The sequence below is a fragment of the Chrysemys picta genome, chromosome 9 (genome assembly GCF_011386835.1).
Source record: "Chrysemys picta bellii isolate R12L10 chromosome 9, ASM1138683v2, whole genome shotgun sequence".
Taxonomy (NCBI): Eukaryota; Metazoa; Chordata; order Testudines; family Emydidae; genus Chrysemys; species Chrysemys picta.
The window spans coordinates 76001094-76019857 of NC_088799.1; the positions used below are offsets into that span (position 1 = coordinate 76001094).

At 39.9% G+C, this 18764-nt stretch overlaps 1 protein-coding gene across 1 annotated transcript in view; it reads right to left on the minus strand.

Moving 5' to 3' along the window:
• LOC101942787 (connector enhancer of kinase suppressor of ras 2-like) overlaps positions 1-18764 on the minus strand; it is a 547551-nt gene that overhangs the window by 335579 nt on the left and 193208 nt on the right. The window contains exon 4 of the mRNA XM_065556812.1: positions 17681-17768. Within this exon, the coding sequence (XP_065412884.1) occupies positions 17681-17768 (88 nt within the window). The remainder of the gene's footprint in view (positions 1-17680; positions 17769-18764) is intronic.

Below are 18764 nucleotides of genomic sequence, written 5' to 3' on the forward strand. Positions count from 1 at the left end.
AGAAATGCACTATCATGTAAATGTTAAAAAGTGGGCTATAGTCCACGAAAGCTTATGCTCTAATAAATTTGTTAGTCTCTAAGGTGCCACAAGTACTCCTGTTCTTCTTTTTGCGGATACAGACTAACACGGCTGCTACTCTGAAACATGTAAATGTTAGTAATACATGGCCATTTAGACCTAGATAGACATAGCCTAGTCCTAAAATTTTCAATCAGGCAAAAAAGGTGGTTGACTTTAATATTATTTTTTTCTGGAGTGAAGACTATAGTGTCAGGTCCACAGCCAGGGAGTACCCCCTTTTTTTTTTACTAATGTACTGGATGGCAAGATTGAATGATGAGAAGACAAGTTGTTTCAGGGAATAGACATAATTTTAATGTCTTTTTTTTTTTAAGTCTTGCTTGACCTTCACCAGATTACAGGTACCATATCTGACAATCAGGGGTCTTCTTCTTTGAGCTCAAATGCATTATATATCACAATGCAATATATCACAGCAAGTTGCTATATTTTTGGACATTTACATGTGAAAAGGCAGATATCCCATCTTGAGTTATAGTTACAGATTTCTGTGAAACAAAAGCAGATTATTATTGTTATTCATTATTTATATTAACATAGTTCCTAGGAGCCCTCGTTAGGGACTAGGACCACATCTTACTAGGCACTGTCCAAACACCGAACAAAAAGATGACCCCTACCCCCAAGATCTTATAACCTAATTATGTCAGAGAAACTCATACCACTGATACTATAGTAACAATATAAAAAAACCCACATTACTTCTAAGTTCAGTTTTTCAAAAAAAACGTAATATTTTGCCTATAATTTTGGGTACACAAGGGTTTCTCAACCTTTTTTTTTAGCAAGAACTAGATGTTAATAGAGAGATTGTCTCACAGATACCTCTTCACAGACCACAGTAAGTATCTAATCTTGAGTTTAGCATACAGTGAGGCAAATTATGGTGTAAAGACATGTGACACTGTTGAGATAACAGTAATAAGTACATAAAAATAGATTACTTTTAGGGACTCTTTTTAATGGCCTCTCATTTTGCATTTAAAACACAATCATTTGCTCCTGGAAAAGATAAAATTTGTGTGCAAATGTATTTGTTCTTCCAAATCTAGCTCTCAGTTTTCTATGTGGTTTGTGCATATTAAAACTGTTTGTGTGAACAACTCTGTCTTTTGCAAAATAAATATTTGTGAAGGCAAAGTTGTGGGCACACATTTAGATGACACACTTACTCTACTTAGAAAATATTGCTCTTACAAGCCAAAAAGTAGCACAACCATACTATCTTATGATAGGTTACATCAATTTTATTCTGAAAAAAAAAATCAGAAAGAAAACCCTTAAAGCACTCAACCATAAACATAGCACAATGGAATTAAATGCACCTGGATTTGTGATGCTCTTCATTTAGAAGAGGGTTGCATTTCTCTGTCATTTCCCTGACAGCAGAGATGTTATGGTTTACAAATCCAGCAGGGTTTGCTCACACTGGAATTGAGATTGCCACTGAAAATAGTGACAACAGGGATTAGTTTTCATATTTCTTGTTGACAGATTTTTTTTTCCTAATAGAATCCATGAATTCTCCACCGTCTTATTTTAAGGTAAGTGAAATGCGGACCCTAATTAAACTACTTGGCATTGACTCTTAAATGGTAAGTGGATAGGAAAGAAGGGGACTGTCGGCTTTATTCAGTGCAAAGATGTTATAATTGCAACTGACCACAAAGACATAGGTACATTTTATTTATTTGTTTATTGGATGGATGGAAATTGCTTACAGGAAGAGAATAGATTATCTTAGGTATTAAAAAAAATAAAGGTCCAAAATGTTCCTGGCTCTTGTGCAGTTATACAGGAAGGGCTTGTGGAGCCTCTTCTCTGTGTGTCCTCTGCATGGAGCAGAAACAATTGTAGTCCCATCACTTGTGGCCCACAGAAAGAAGCAGGCTTCTCCATCCTAAGGGCTAGTGCAGCATGTGCACGCATCAGGGATCAGGCCTCCTGAAGAGCAATCTCTCCCCAAGCTCCCTGTGACAAAGTGGCTCCGTGTTACTCTAACAAAGGCCTGAATAACATAATCTGGATCAAAATCGGTATTGGCAGTAGATTTCTAAATACGTAAGAAATGCATTCACACTTCTTAGCTCATTTATCATAGCAAGGATAATGAAATTTGTCAGTCTTGGTCAAAGGCTACTAGTCCCTCAGCTCGCACTTTGATTGAATTCCATTACAGGTGGTTGGTCTGTTAAGTGTTTTTCACTAGACCAAGCACATACTTTGATTTCCAAGAATAGAGCTTAGGGAGAACATAAACCCTAATTATAAAAAATTTAAATATTGAATATTTGCAGGTCAGATCAAATTATCCATCACCACAACAATGAAACAGCCCTGTCTTCATCTCTCCTTTCATGACACTATGCTTCAGAGCAACTAGATTTCTGCCCAACAGAGTAACATACAATATTAATACCAGGCAGTTACATGCTCAGCTTGTGAAGCTGAAGACACTGGTTTTAGATAGTAATGTTGAACAGCATGGCATAAAAGTATATGGACACAGGCATGCTGCACAAGCCATAAAATACCATTTTATATCCTACTGATAGAACAAGCAAAACATTTGAGGTCAGATAAGACTATACAAGTTTCAGAACCAGTTTTTTCCCCCTTTGGTGTAATTAAACCAGTTTTGAAAATGTCACTTCTTTAAGGTTCCCCAAAAAGAGAGAGACGCAATTGTGGAATGAAGATTGCATAGATAACATTTAATTATGATTTCCTGGCCAGAAATTAGATGAGATTCTTTTAGAGTATCTTAAGTGTTTAATAAAATCTGAGTAAGAGAAAGAAATAATTTTGCTACTACACAGCTGAGGTACAATAGGGATGCTGGGGAAGCATGAAGGGGCCTGGGATGCCTCAACATAGCTAGCAACACATCTGAATTTTTCATTCTCCAGCAGAAAAAGTCAGTCCAACAGTTACATAATCAGCTCTGCATATAATTTCTTGAAAGTAGTCAGATATATTTCCTTGAATGTAAACTTTATTCTTTTACACTGACACCCACTTCAAGGTCCCTTTACGCTAGGAGGGTGGTGTAAAGGACCTTCAGTGTAAACAAGTGGTAGGCCCAAACTGCTGTATCCCATTAGAAAGGGGAGATCACCACTTCCTTATTACTAACATTGATGGTTCACTAAACGTGGGCCCTTAAATCTGTCACTGATCAAGATGTGGCTATTGTTCATCCTGTACTTCAGATCAGTAACATGATTTGGGAAAATAATATTTTCTTTCTTTAAATGGCAGCTGCTTGAAACTTCTGGTGGTTTAGAATGTTGGAAGTAGGTTTGATAGAAATAAATTTGTGAGCAGACTGTAGATTCAGGAGGTAAGAGATGGTTACTCACTTTGTGCAATAAGGTTCTTTGAGATGTGAGTCCATGTGGGTGCTTCACTTTAGGTGATTGTACACCCTGCGCCTCTATTCGGATTAGGGTGACCAGACAGCAAGTGTGAAAAATCAGGACGGGTTGGGGGCGGGGTAATAGGATCCTATATAAGAAAAAGACCCCAAAATCAGGACTGTCCCTATAAAATCGGGACATCTGGTCACCCTAAGTTGGATAATTTTGACAGCAATACCTGGCTGGGCCGCACATGCGCTCTCCTCATCTCACGCCTGCAGCAGCAATTAACTAGTGCAGTGCTGTGCGCCCCCACCCCACAGTTCCTTCTCTACCGCAGAGGAATTAATTAGAACTCCGAAGTAGAGAGGAGGAGAGTGGGTACTGGAGCACCCACAAGGACTCACATCTCAAAGAACGTCCGTTATTGCACAAGGTGAGTAACCCTCTCTTCTTCTTCAAGTGGAGTCACTGTGAGTGCTCCATTTTAGCAGTGCCCCTCAGGGGAAAGGAGGGGCTTCAGAGTTAGGTCTGAATGGACCATAAGACTGTGTGTCCCAGCCAAGTGTCAGAGGCTGAGACCTGATCAATGATGTAGTGTTGAATGAATGTGGGAGGAGATGTCCAAGTAGCTGTGTTGCATATGTCAGTAATAGGCACATTATGCAGGAAGGCAACCGACATAGCAACAGCTCTTGTGGAGTGTGTTCTAACCCATGAGGGGGGTTGCAGTTCATATTGTCAGTAACAGAGCTGAATGCAATATGAAATCCATCTGGAAAGTCTCTGCTTAGAGATGGGTTTGCCTTTGGAGCCGTCCATGGTGGAGAGGAACAATTTAGGAGTTTTCCTGAACGATTTAGTCCGTTCAAGATAAAAGGCTAGCACCCTTCTAATGTCCAGGGTGTGGAAAATAGCTTCTTGCCTGTCCTTGTGAGGGTTAGGGAAGAATGTGGGAAGATGGATAGGCTGATTGATGTGGAAGGAAGAATGGACTTTAGGCAAAAATTTGGGGTCAGGTCTGAGAGTGACTTTGTTTTTGAGAAAACCATATAGGGTGGTCCAGTCATAAGAGCACCAATTTCTCCCATGCATCTCGCAAATGTGATGGCAACTAGGAAGGCCATCTTCATGGAAAGATGTAGAAGAGAACATGTGGCCAGAGGTTTGAATGGGTGTGGTTGTGAGAGATTAAAGCACTCAAGTCAGGTCCCACTGGGGTGTTGGGGTTCTGGATAGAGGTTGCACACTCCCTAGAGGAATCTTTGGTAATTGGGTGAGCAAAGACTGAAACGCCATCCACTTTGTCATGGAATGTTGTAATGGCTGCCAGATGTACCCACAGAGAACTAATTGAAAGGCTGAATTTTTTAAGGTAGAGCATGTAGTCCAGGACCACTGGTATGGTAGAGGTGATGGCGTTGATTTGTATGTTTAGGCACCGCATCTGGAATCTCTTCCATGTATGTAGGTATGTAGCCCATGTAGTGGGCCGTCTGCTATTTAGCAGGATGTCTTTAATGTTCTCAGAATAAAGTTATCTCCTTGCCCTGGAACCATTGAGGAGCCAAGCTGTGAGATGGAGTGACTTCAGGTTTGGATGCAGACTCTGAGTCTGGTCCATGTCTTGAGAGAGGAGATTCAGAAGAAGTGGGAGGAGACACGGGGGGCATGATGATATCTGTTTCAGGTATGGGTACCAGGTTTGCCTGGGCCATGCTGGTGCTACCAGCATGACTTTGGCTTGATCACAATTCTGATCTTGTGCAGAACCCTGGACAGCAATGGGATGGAAGGAAAAGCATACAGGAGGGATGCATGCCATGGAATGAAAAATGCATCATCACTGGATTCTGGTCTCAAAAGACCCGCTCTGGAGCAAAAAACTGTACATTTGATGTTTTGTTTTGTGGCAAGCAGGTCTATTGCAGGGAACCCCCATAGTTGAAATATGCTCTGAATAATGCAGATGTTGATTTCCCACTAGTGGTCATTCGAGAACCTTCGACTTAACGCATCAGCCATGACATTCTGAGACCCCGGCAGGTAGGTGTCTGATATGGTGATGTTATGTTATATGCACTATGTCTAGAGTTTTATGGAGTCACTCCTCCCTGCTTGTTTATGTGGAACATGCAGGCAACATTGTCAGTCATGATCTGTATGTTTTTATCTTAGATCGGAGGCATAAAATGTGCAGAGGCTGAGACTTCTGCACATTTTCCTCTGCAGACTGCGCGTAGTTCCAATACATTGATGTGGAGTGTTGATTCAGAAGGAGACCCTCTTCCCTGTACTCTGAGCTTTCCTAGGTGGACACCCCACCCCAGTAGAGAGGCATCCCTTGTGATTATCAATTCATGAGGAGGCTGAAGGAAAGGGACACCAGCGCAGACATTGTGTGGGTGAGTCCACCATGGTAGTGAGTCCTTGACCTTCATTGGCATACTCAGAAGTTTGTTCAAATTGTGTTTGTATGGTGTGAACACCATCTTGTGCATGTGCAGTCTGGCATGTTTCACCACATATGTGGTCGCCATCACGTGACCTAGTAGCTGAACACAGGTCCTGGCCGATATCCTTGGGCTGTGCACTGAGGTATTGATGAGGTTCATTAGAGTGGTGAATCTCTGAAGAGGTTATGATGCTGATGCTTCTAGATAATTTAGGTGCATGCCGATGAAGTCCAGTTTCTAGACTGGAGTCAGTCTGGACATTTGGGCGTTTATTTGTAGACCGATACTGGTGAAGAGCGACATTGTCTGATGCGTGACTGCAATGGTTTCTGCCCGAGTGCGAGCCTTGATCAGACAGTCATGTAAGCAGGGGTATATGACCCCGTGCATGCGAAGGTGGGCTGCCGCCACAGTAAGGACTTTGGAAAACACTCGGTGGGTTTGTGGAGAGGTCAAAGGGTAGTACTGTACATTGGAAATGGTCCTGTCCCAGTACAAACTGAAGAAATTTCCTGTACATAGGATGTATAGTAATGTGAAAATATGTGTCTTGCAGGTCGAGGGCTGCAAATCAATCCCCTTGTTCCAGTGCTGAAATGGTTGTAGCTAATGTAACCACTCTGAATCATTGTGTTCTGATGAATTTGTTTAGCTTCCTGAGATCGAGGATGCGTCTCATCCTCCAGACTTCTTTCAGGTGAAAAAATAATGGGAATAGAAGCCCTTCCCTCTGTGATGGACCAGAACTGGTTCTACTGTGCCCAGTTGTAGGAGATGCTCCACTTCATGTCTCAGGCAGATTTCAAAATGGGTGAATGGGTGGGAAGGGCACAGAATTCACTCATCACTGAAGTGGGAACAGAGGGAGCTATCACTTTTGCTACTGCTATTTGGCTGGATAGAGTTTTCTGCAAAGTTAGATTAAACAGTACAGCAACACATTGGTCTATTTTTCAGGGTTAGATTAGGATACGGAAAAGGAAAAAGCTTGATTTTTTTTAAACTAAATGAAGCTTACAACTGGCAGAATTAAATGAAACCTAAAACAGAGGATCCAGGGAATTTTTTTCAGTGCCTGTGATTTTCTCCTATCTGTGACATTGCTGGTTTTCACATTTGCAGGATTTAGGTGTCTTTCAATAAGATGCATGAGGGAAGTTAAAATTAATTTGTCCCAGAAGCAAAACAGCTACCTTAGGTCACATCAAGCAGGGAGAATGTGCACTGTGCTGTCACAGAGAAGACAGGGTACTTAAAAACAAACAACCTCTTCCACTCCCCAAATACTCAGCAGTTGCCTAGTGAGTATATTAACAATTGGTTTTTTCAGTTGTTTATAACAATTAATATCTCCATCCCCAACCCTAGTCAATTTAAGCGATGCAAACACTTCAATGTGTGATTGTGCAAAATTTCAAGTTTCAAAATGCAATCATTTTTTTCTGGAGTCCTCTTCCAAAATATATGCTTAGAATTTCTTTATAATGATAATAATAGTCTTTTCCTACACTCCTATGACTCAAAAATGACTCAAGATGTTTTGCTCAAACTTAAAAAAAAAAAATAATAATAGGGAAAGCCCAAAGATGGAAAATTGCAGCGCAAGGGCTAATGTTGCAGAAAACGTGAATACCTGGAATTACAGTGGATCATTTTTGCAGTCTTGTATTAGATTAATCAGTATGCTCCGGAGTCACAAAGGAGACATATGCCTAGATGGTTAGACTGAGTTTATGGCTGCTTTGCTTTGCTAGAGCAGCACAAAGCAGCTGGAACTCACTGGTGAATCAATGGCATTTTTTCCCAAGTGTGTACTACCTATATTCGCTTTATTAAATATTCAGTATGCATGATGGACTACATATCCACATGCATGCTTATATCATAATATACCACGTCTGACTCACAGAGGTAATGATGTACCTTTAAAGTATGTATATTAATGAACTGACTTGTTGGAACAGATGGACAGCATGAAAAATGCTGGTTTTAAAAAGGATTTTACACATACCCCCCGGTAGACCTGAACAGTTTACTTTAAGCTGTGTTTCTTTGTCACACTAAAATAATGTCAGTTTTTCATCTTTTAGAACAATGAATGTATATATATATATATTTTTTTAAATCAAAGTTATTTACTTGGGAGATCTACGTAACTAACTATTCATTAGTGTCCTTTATTCTGCAGAGGAATTTGTGCAGTTCTCAAGTTGGTATTAATACACATTTCAAATCCCCATAGAAAAATTACATATTTTTTCACTTCTTGTTCTGACATACTGTGTAGGGATTCTGTGCTCTAGTAAACAGCTGCCATATTTTGACACAGAGATGGCAGTATTTCATTGGTGGATCTTTGTATAATCAGTTTAGTGGTAGCACATTTTTTGCTTTGGGGCGCAGCTCTTTATGGAGCTCCCAAGTGGGAAGGTGATGTGGGGATACCACTGCACCCCTTAAGCAGGAGGTGGAGCCTGAGCTCCCTTCCCCTGGGTGGTGTGAGTACAGTAAAAAGGGATATTTTCCCCCTGCCCATCCTGGCTTGGCTTGTATTGCTAGTGACTGTGTAATGCCAACAGACCCCTGTCATCGGTGAACAGGATTGAACCAGGGATCTCTGGAGCTTAGTGCATGAGCCTCTACCACATGAGCTAAAAGCTAACTGGCTCTCAGCTAGGCTGTAGAGCAGACTCATTTAACTCTAATTGGTCTCAGTGCCACTAGATGTGACACCACACCCAGAAGGCATGTGGGTTACAAATGCAACGATGACCACTGTGGCTGGCCTCTGCTCTGGGGACTCTCCCCTTTTGCTACACAAGGGCCAGTCAAAATCAGGCATTATGTGCTTTGGTATCCTTCAGGAGGAAAAGATACAGTTATATGTCTAGTTTTTAGACCACAGTTTTAAAAAATTGCTATATGCAATTGATTCTTTTAAAAATATAATAGCTAGGTAACTTATGACCACTCTCCACAAAATACCAATTTTATCCCTATTATAGACCTTAGCTTCAAGCTTTACATTTCAATCAAAACACTACAGAAATGTGTTTGCACCCACTACCTTCTAATAAAGAATTTAAAGGGGAAAATGGGACAGCCTTAATTATAGTGGTGACACTGCTGGTTATAGCAAGAGAAGTTACATTCTTATTCATGCAGCCTGTAAATTCTATGTTAAAGGTTTGAGACCAAATATATATTTTTCAGGATTGTATGTGCCTGGGGAAGATGCCCCCACTTGCTAGCAGAAGTCACAAGCATGTTTTTTTATGCACAGTAAAACTGAAGTAAGGCTATATTCACTGAATCTTTGAACTTACTATCTTAACACACTATGACATCCTTTCAGTACAACGAAGGCTTTTGTGCGAATGCAGTTATTCCAAAAGAGTCTATTTCAACTCCCATATAAACAGTTATTTCAAATAGTTGTACCTGCCAAGACACCTGCCTCAAACATAAAATTTCGCTTTTCCTTAAACTTTAAATGATATATTCTTCGGGTTGAAATGTCAGCAGTTTTCTTACGAATGAACCAATAGCCTGACATAATCACTGTCAATTTTGTGTGTGAGAGAAGGCAATCAAATATATGTTTTGAACATGGCTTTATGGGGCTGCACCAACTGCAGAGAATTTTATGGAAAATAAAAATACTGTCCATTTAAAAGTGCAATGGCGAATACATATTTTTAAAAGAAATCTACCATTTTGTTTTGAAGCTCACACAACATTTATGTAATTAACAATAACCTGTGAGAATTGCTTTGACTCATATTAATTGCACTTTTTAAAAAAAGGCCTACTTCTCATTCAGTCCCAAATCTATACCTTACAATATGATTTCTATAAAATATTTGATTTTTACTCTGCTTATATATCTTAAATAGGCCTGCTAATTTTTTTATATTTATTGAAAATTTGGTGTGATTGTCCTAACTCAACTGCTTTTCCCCTCTACAGTTCTGCAAATGAAAGAAACCCTGTGAGAATCATTGATTTTGTATGACTGTACATATCACGAAGACTTAAGTAGTGGGAGGCTCAGGCAAGCTTCTTAGCCAAAGAAACTGGACTAGAAAGAATATGAAAACCGTCATTAAAATTCCACCTCTTCCCACTTTTGGTCAGAGCATAAATTCTGCAAGAATAGCCACCTGTCATGGCCTGTACTTTACTACATGTGCTCCTGGCTCTAGCCTGAACCAGGAATTGTGAGCATAGATGAAAGTGATTATTTTTTAATTTCAAGCACACAGTTTGAAACTACAAAAAAAGCTCACTATGAATTCTGAGCAACAGTTTAGGAGGCTCTTATTTTAAGCCAAACCATGCATTTAAACCAAACCATTGCATTCATGCAGTGGGTTTGCATCTTTTCACTGAGATTTCCTTTTGTGGGTCTGTTTTTTTTCTGGCGGGAATCCAGAAATTTTGTTTTGTTTGAGAAATTAAAAGAGCTCAGTAGGACACCACCTATATGCAAGCAAGCCTGGAACAGAAACATTATAAATACAATTGTAATATTATCCAAGACGATTAAATTAGAAAATTCATTCTCCTTCAACAGTTTCTGTTGTCTTAGTATGTATTGTTTTGAAACATGTAGCTCTATGGCCAGTCTGCTGTCAAGGCAGTATTTAGTTATGCTGTGGAACCAGATTCAGAAGGAATAAAAGTGTGGTGTATTCAGTTATTACATGTTATGATTCTGTGTTCTGTCTACTATACCTTTAAATGCAGGAAATTTTCTGCTTGCTTGCCCAGAAGTGGGGAAGGGAAACAGTACTGACAGGCAACTTAAAATGATTGTTACAAAGAGAGAGCACGCAATGTATTACTTTCTGTAGTAGTCATCTTAAACTGGCATTCCGCATTGCTCCCAACAGGCCAGTAGAAGGCTCCCTACATTTAAAAGTGCAGCACAAAGAAAGTAGAAATCAGGAATTACTTCATTATTTTCAATGGTGTTGCACAAGGGTCAAACCAATCTGAGGGAAGAATCAAGTTCAGTACGTCCCTGAAGTGGGTCAATTCAACAGCCAGCTGGTCTAGTGATCATACAGTGGCTCCTCAGTTCTTTTCCATCGGCTTGTTCTAGAGTGGGCCCTGCTGAGTCATATACAGGGGAGCCTCTCCCTCCTGTGTATTCCTTCTTCTCCCATTGGGGTTCTGTCATGACAGCAGTGAGAGGGAGCAGGACCCTCCCATTCCACTGGGTCCTGACCCAGGACCCTAAAGAGATGTTGCAGTGTCTGGACTACATGTTGGTCCACCCCAAGTTACACACCCCTGGGTCACTTCCTTCTGGGCTATAGCTCTGTTAGGGGTGTGGTCACAGTTTTTTCAGTATCAGCATAGTCTGCCAGGGGGACAACATCCCCTTCTTGGAGGTCACTCTTGGATTCCCAACTCAAACCGGGAGGCAGGGGGGAATATGGATCACAGCTTCCAGAGTGGCCTTCCCAAGTCTGTACTCGCTCTTCCCATAGCTCCAGGTGTTAGACTCACTTGCTGGTGCAGCCTGTAACTGCTTTTCCCCATGCTCCTGGGCTTCCAGTGCCCTTTTAAACTGTCCCACCACTGGAACAGGCCCGCAACTGCTGAGAGGCGGGGTCTCCCTGGCCCAGTACCGCCCCATGCCTTGCTCCAATTTAGTATCTCGTATGTGAACCCCCTCTATTTACACAGCTAAAGACATCATAAAAACATCAGAAATTTTAGGAACAGCAAAATGTCATTATAGACCTACACTTAGAGCTTTTGTTTGTTGTCTTATTTTAATCCCATTTTCTGGGTTGTTCTCAACCTCCAATGTCACTGTCTTCTCAAGAAACTAACCTAGATGCCTCTAAAATTCACTTATACTTGAACTGATTTACCTAGTATTAGACCTGTGAAGGAAAATGTTCATTTCATGGGAAACTTTGCAATTTTGAATTGTTTTGGGTTAATCAAAATATTTTCTTTTGATTTGATGTTACATTTCTTTAAAATATTGTAATATAAAATAATAAAATGAAACAAAAGATCATTTTAAATCAACAAGTTCCATTCCAAAAATGTCAACATTTAATATTTCAACCTCATTTAAATGCATTTAAAAAAAATAAAAATAAAATGAAATTTAGTCAAAAAATCAATGTTTCCAGAGGAAGTCTGTTTTTGACAAAAACTCATTTTCCAACAGAAGAATGCTCCATGAACATTTTTGACCAGCTCTGACACACAAAAAATTCTTTATCAAGACCAAATTTCTAGATAATATTCCATAGCTTAGCTAATAATAATATAATAATATTCCACCTGTTAGTATCAAAAACTTCCCTCCTCATTAGTTCCTTTCCAAATTTTGAGTTCTTCTGTTGGGCTAGTTTGAAGTTTCCTCTTTTCCAATAACAAACAGCTAAAACCTCTTACTCTCTTACTTATCTAGATTCCTGAGACCTATGAGGCACAGCAAAGAAACCATAGCACAGACAGCTAAGGTGGTTATAAGCCACCTATGCACCTGCCCAATTCTGGGCTGCTCCAGGGACCACAGAAGCCCCCTGCAAAGTTTAGGGACAGCCATGGAAGCCTGTCTAAGGCTTGGTCTACGCTACATACTTCCTTTGGTATAATCATGTCACTCAGGGGTGTGAAAAATCCACATCCTTGAGCGACGTAGTTATACCGCCCCTACTGCCCCCCCACCCCACAACATAGACAGCACAATGTCAGCGGGAGAGCTTCTCCTACTGACATAGCTACTGCCTCTCATGGAGGTGGGGTTATTAAGCCAATGGGAGATCTCTCTCCCGTCTGCTTAGAGCAGCTTCACCAGATGCGGTGCATCGGCGCAGCTGCACCAATGTAAATTTGTAGTGTAGACCTGCCTAAGTTACAGCCTCCCTGGACTGCCAAGAATTTCACCAGTGCAGCATGTTGTGGCTCCTCTGCCCCACCAAACACCTCTTGCATGGCCCTGAAAAGAGAACCTCGGGAGGCAGCCTATTGCTGTCTTCCTCATTTCCTGTGCTGCGGGGATCTTTTCCTAGCTACACCTTGGACTTTTAGAGCCTCTTTACTCAGCTGCAGCCCTTTTACCTGGTGTACAAGGAGTAAGAATCTCACCATTTATGCTTAAAGGTATTGCATTATGGAGTTTGTTTTAGAGTATCAGATTTGTTTTACAAAAATTGATTTCTCTATGGACACAGTTTTGAGAAAAAATTAGTGTCAGTACAAGAAAAAAAGGTTAAAATGGAAGATGGTGAGAATCAAAGAACTTAGGGATATAGAAGAATTTCTATTTGCACTCCATGGTCAAGTATCCCTTTGATGTTTTTTCTGTTTTTTCCACAGCACAAAAAGTATTCAATTAGTGTGGCTGGCAATGCCTAAGGCAGTTTTTTCCTACTAGTTTAACATACTTCAAACAGAATATCCATTTTATTCAATACTGCCTCCTTTTAACCCTTCAAGTACCAAGACAATAAAATGATCAGAGCAAGGCTTAGAGTTTCACTTTAGAGCTAGGTTTCAGAGTAGCAGCCGTGTTAGTCTGTATCCGCAAAAAGAACAGGAGTACTTGTGGCACCTTAGAGACAAATTTGTTAGTCTCTAAGGTGCCACAAGTACTTTAGAGCTAATGTTCCAATCTAAATTATGTATTTCGGACACCTAAATTAAAATGTAAGTTTCATTCTGAGTAAACTTAATTATTTCAGGTCAAACAATAAAGGACTCGTATGTATAGTAAATCTGAAATTTCTCTGTTTTGTAGAGCAGAATGAATTAATTTTAGAGAAGAGAGTCTATGCTTATGTTGCATACTGAAGTTTATATTATAATTTAAAGATGTTCTTTTTTTAATAGCTATTGGGATACAATTTAGAAGATATAAGGTTTTTTCTATATCTGTCTGGTTTAAATAAGCATTTAAGACCACTAGGAGCATTACACTTAGGATATTATGGTGAATTATTTTCTTTTTGATATGTAGTATGCATTAGGGAAACTCGTTAAGAAGACCACAAGGTTTAACATGCATAGGGTTTCAGTCTATTTATTTTACTTAGGAAATACATGATGGCTAAAGTGTCACATTTATCCCTTGCCAAAAAAATGATTAGTGACATGTTTAAAGGTGGATTTTAACTTGGGACTTTTATATTATAGAATACCCATTATTTAGTTCTGGTCTATATAATGGTAAAATAAAGAGAACTACAAAATAGTAGTAGTAGTGTTACATATCCACATTCAAACAAGATACCAACCAGCTCTTGCATCATCCAGAATATCCCTGCCAAAGTACCTCATGCCATCACCATTCTAATTGATTAAAATACTGAATTTATTTAAATAAATAGAGAAAAGGCAAGTTACAAATATAAGACAAAGAACTCTATTTAGCCCTCAATATACGAATACACATACTTAGAACAAAATGTTTTTGATCTCAAAATGTGATCGTTAATGGGGATTCTTCAACAAGTGTGTGTGTGTGGGGGGGGGTCCTCATAGGGCGCACAAGGATTGATGCTCAACCAAATGCTATTAAATTTTTTTAATCAATAATCTGGAGGAAATGTACAATTATGATGATAAAGTTTGCAGATGACATAAAGCCTGATTGTGTGATAAATAATGATTAACAAAGGCAACTGATAGAGTGCTCTAGACCCTTTGCAAGCTTGGAACAATCAAGTAGCATGCATTAATACAGCCAAAGGCCAGGTCACTCATCTAAGAATAAAGAATATGGGGCATTTTTTACAGAATAGAGGACTGTATCCTGGAAAACAGTGACTCTAAAAAGAACTTAGGGCTCATTGTTAATCAACTGAACATGAGTTCCCACTTTGATATTGTGGCTAAGAGGGTTAACACAATTTTTGCATGTATAGAATAGGGGTATATTAAGTAGGTGTACAAAAGTGATATTACCTGAGACTACAACTAGAATACTTGTCCAGTTTTGGTATCCACCCTTTTTTTAAATAAAAGCTGCAACTTGGAGAGACACAATGAGCTAAATGAATGATTCATGACATGGAACGCAAACGCCAGTTACTGAAGTAGCTCAATTTATTTAGCTTTTCTAGGGGCTTTACTACAGGGTGGGGTAATGCTCACCATGGGAGTGAGATTTCTAAAGTATGCTAACGTGCTGCGTTAATTGTTCTGTGTAGACCATCCTGGTGTACACTAAAAGTTCCTTAGTGTGTTTTAACATCGTACTATTTCAAACAGCACTATGTTAAAATTAAATTATATTGTTTATTTTGAAATAAACATGAAAAGCACCTATCACGGGCTCTAAGCATCTTTAAGATATCTTACTACCATACACAAACAACAAAATTATACCAGATCCAGTCGGACCTAGTCTCACCACAAAGCCCAAAGGAAAATTAACTAACCAGAACATGGAAAAATACATAAATACCCTCCCTTCCCTAAGAATATGAGCTGTTATACCCTTGTCCCTCACCAACATTAGAGAAAATAGATAGGCTTTGCAGTACGACAACAGGTTTGATTAATTTGGTGTATTCATTTGTCTAGAGCAATGGCAGTCTGCTTTGTAAAGCTAAAGTGCCATTTTATCATCCAACTGAGTCAGTGGAGAGCCACAAAATATTATCAACACTGTGTCCTAATAGTGTGTTATGATATAAGATTGTGTTTTTCTGATGCATCATCTTCACATATTAACGCAACATGGGATCTCAATATTAAGATATTCAGCTATGATTATTTTGTGGCTCTATGCAATACCATTTTTCACTATCTCCCTCCTCCTTGGTGCTAATAGGGAATTAGTGAGATCAAGGAAGAGTGAGATGAGTTCTAAGTCAGACTTATGCACTCAGACTTTACTCTAGAGCAGAGGTCTTCAATCTGTGGGGCGTGCTCCCCTAGGGGGTGTGGAGAAACGTTCGGAGTGGCGCAGCTGGGCCCAGACCAACTCCCACAGGGGGCGGAGAGGGAGCACCACCCAGCTCCGCTCCTGGCTCTGGTCCCAGCTGCTGGCCTTGCGCCCAGGGATCTACTCCTGGCCGCGGCTGCCAGCCCTGTGCCTGAGGTCCTGGCTGATGGCCCCATGCCCAGGGCTCCATGCCCGGCTGCAGCTGCAGGCCTCGGTTCCCAGCCAAGGGTCTGCTTCCCAACTGTGGCCCCAGCCTGGGCTCCCTTACCCCATCCATGTCTCCCCCTCCCGGAGCCCTGTCCCTGCTCCCAGTTCCATGGGAGGTGTGGGGTAGGCGTGAGGTTAAAAGTTTGGGGACCACTGCTCTAGAGCTTCAGTATTCTTGCTGCACTTGTCTGTCAGGAGGATACCAATTATTTTCAGAGGAAACACAGCCATTGAATTGCAAACATATGATTGCCATGGAAACAAGGCACAACATTGCAATCCACATATTTTCTAAGCTTAAATAATTACTGTTGATCTCCACATTCTATTAATCACTTCCAGAATGACTGTAGAACTTTCCTTGTATATAAACAAACTTAATTTTCTGTAAGTTTTATTACTTTTTCCATGACATCCTAGGTTATGTCAACCAGGTACTAACAAATGTTATCAGTGTGTCTGAAAAGCTGTTGTATCACCCAGTCAGATGACTTCCTTGTGTGGTTTTAGCAGCACAATTCTTTAAATCTGTTCTTGCTTATTGAATAGATTTGAATTTTAAGGAGAGAAACTCAATAGTGCATATTTATTAAATAAATCTCAAAGGTTAAGATTACATGAGGCCCTTTCTAAAATCTGTAGATTTACATCAGAAAGATACCTTTTTCTGCCGATTTTATTTAGTTTAGATTAGACACTTTTGAACTGCTAGGCTCCAAGTGACAATCTCTTGCTGTCCATTTGCCAGTATAGCCCACTCATCTTCTAACTATATACCATTTTCTGCAGCTGCTTTGCCCTGTCCAATCAGGTATAGACAAGGCAAAATCTGCATCCTCCTTTGCTATCTGTGCTCTCTGCCTGCTCTTGGGATGCTGCATTAGTAATCATGATGCTTTCACTTTCTACGAACATTCTTGGAAATTTAGTCTTGCTCACAGTAATACTTCAAATTGCAAATGAAAGGGTCATGGATACCAATGAAGTGAATTGGCAGGTTTTATTCACAACAATTTTTATAAATATATACTTCTATTGTATTTGTCTAGCTCTTGTCTATACAGCCACTTTTAGCTTATCTTTGACAACATTTAGCAGGGAACATGGAATACTGTGTGTTAAATTCTAGACACCTTATTATCAGAAATATATTGACTAATTTCAGGGAGTTCAGAGAACAACAAAATGATTAGGGGTCTGGTGGCTGTCTGATTTATGATGAAAAACTTCAAGTCTAATATGTATCAGTTAGGTAAGCAACAAGAAAGCATACAGCAAGGAATCATATGCTGGAAATCAGAGAAAAAGGGGAATAGAATATGTTGGGGGAGGAAAAGGGGATGATGAAGTGAGGATCAGCTGGAGATACTGCAATAATTTGTTTTGACTTTTTGGAGAGAAAACCCATCAATATCCTTGAAAACAATTAAAATACAAACATTCTTTCCTAACATTACTAGTAAATAATTACTGTAGTTGCAACTGAGATGTTGCACACACACCTCCTCCCTCCACTCCCACCAGCCCCCAAAATGCACACAAATTCTCCTGATGAGGTGACACATTTCTAACAATTTTTGTAATATTTTACTCTTTCTTCAGCAATGTGGAAGTGATTTAGGTATGGTATACAATAAACCTGTTCTTACCTGTTGCACGATGGTTGTTAATTCCAGGCACAGTTGAACAATATTGTTTTTCAGCAGTGAGTATTCTGTCACACTGACAAATGGAGACCTGCCAGAGAGGGACAACAAGTTTGTAGGAGACTTCAGCAATCTGTGTTACTGAGCTGTACCCTCCTGTAATCATAGCATATCAGGGTTGGAAGAGACCTCACAAGGTCATCTAGTCCAACCCCCTGCTCAAAGCAGGACCTAATCCCCAATTATTATTTTTTGGCTCCCTCAAGGATTGAACTCACAACCCAAGGTTTAGGAAGCTAATGCTCAAACCACTGAGCTATCCCACAGTGCAGGCTATACAGAAACTGAGGAACCCCATGTAGAACAATGTGTGACTGCAGGATGTACCTGGCATGCTTCTAGTACCTTAGATGTTTGATATGCCTCAGCACTGGGCAGATATAATAAGTATAGCAGTCAAGTCCTTAGTTTTATGGCTTATCCAAAAGATAGCACATCAAGCAGCACTCTGCTCCTTAGGGGCAAACTATAGCCTTAGTTCAGTATTAACTAAGAGGGATGGGTGCCATTTACTGAGCTACTAACCCAACTTCCTGCAGGACCTGGGTTTTCCTTGGAGTCTCCAAGTACTGTTCGGATCTGACCCATTTGGCTTATAAAGACTGATGAGATTACATCCCAGGAGAGCTTGATTGCTAGCATTAGGTCAGAGAATGTCATCAGGGTCATAACAAGCTTTGTGAAGAATGGTCATGTCATTCATTTATATGCACAATAGTTTCAGATTTCAGCTGAAGCTATTCACTTCTATAGAGAAATGCAGTGTATGTATAAAATAGTAGTTCATACATAATCAATATTTTAACACAGTTCATGCAGAGAGTTACTTTGTAAACTGATTCCTAATTCATCAATGAGAAATCATAGCATTCTCTCACCAAGCAGTAATTAATGTGACAAGAGTGACTAATGTATGAACTGCCCTTTACTGTTAACAAAAAGTCAACTAGTAAGCTCTGAGTTTCCAGAGATAAGCAAGCAGTAGAATTTCTTTTAGAAATTATCCAAGAACAGGTATGCAGCAGGG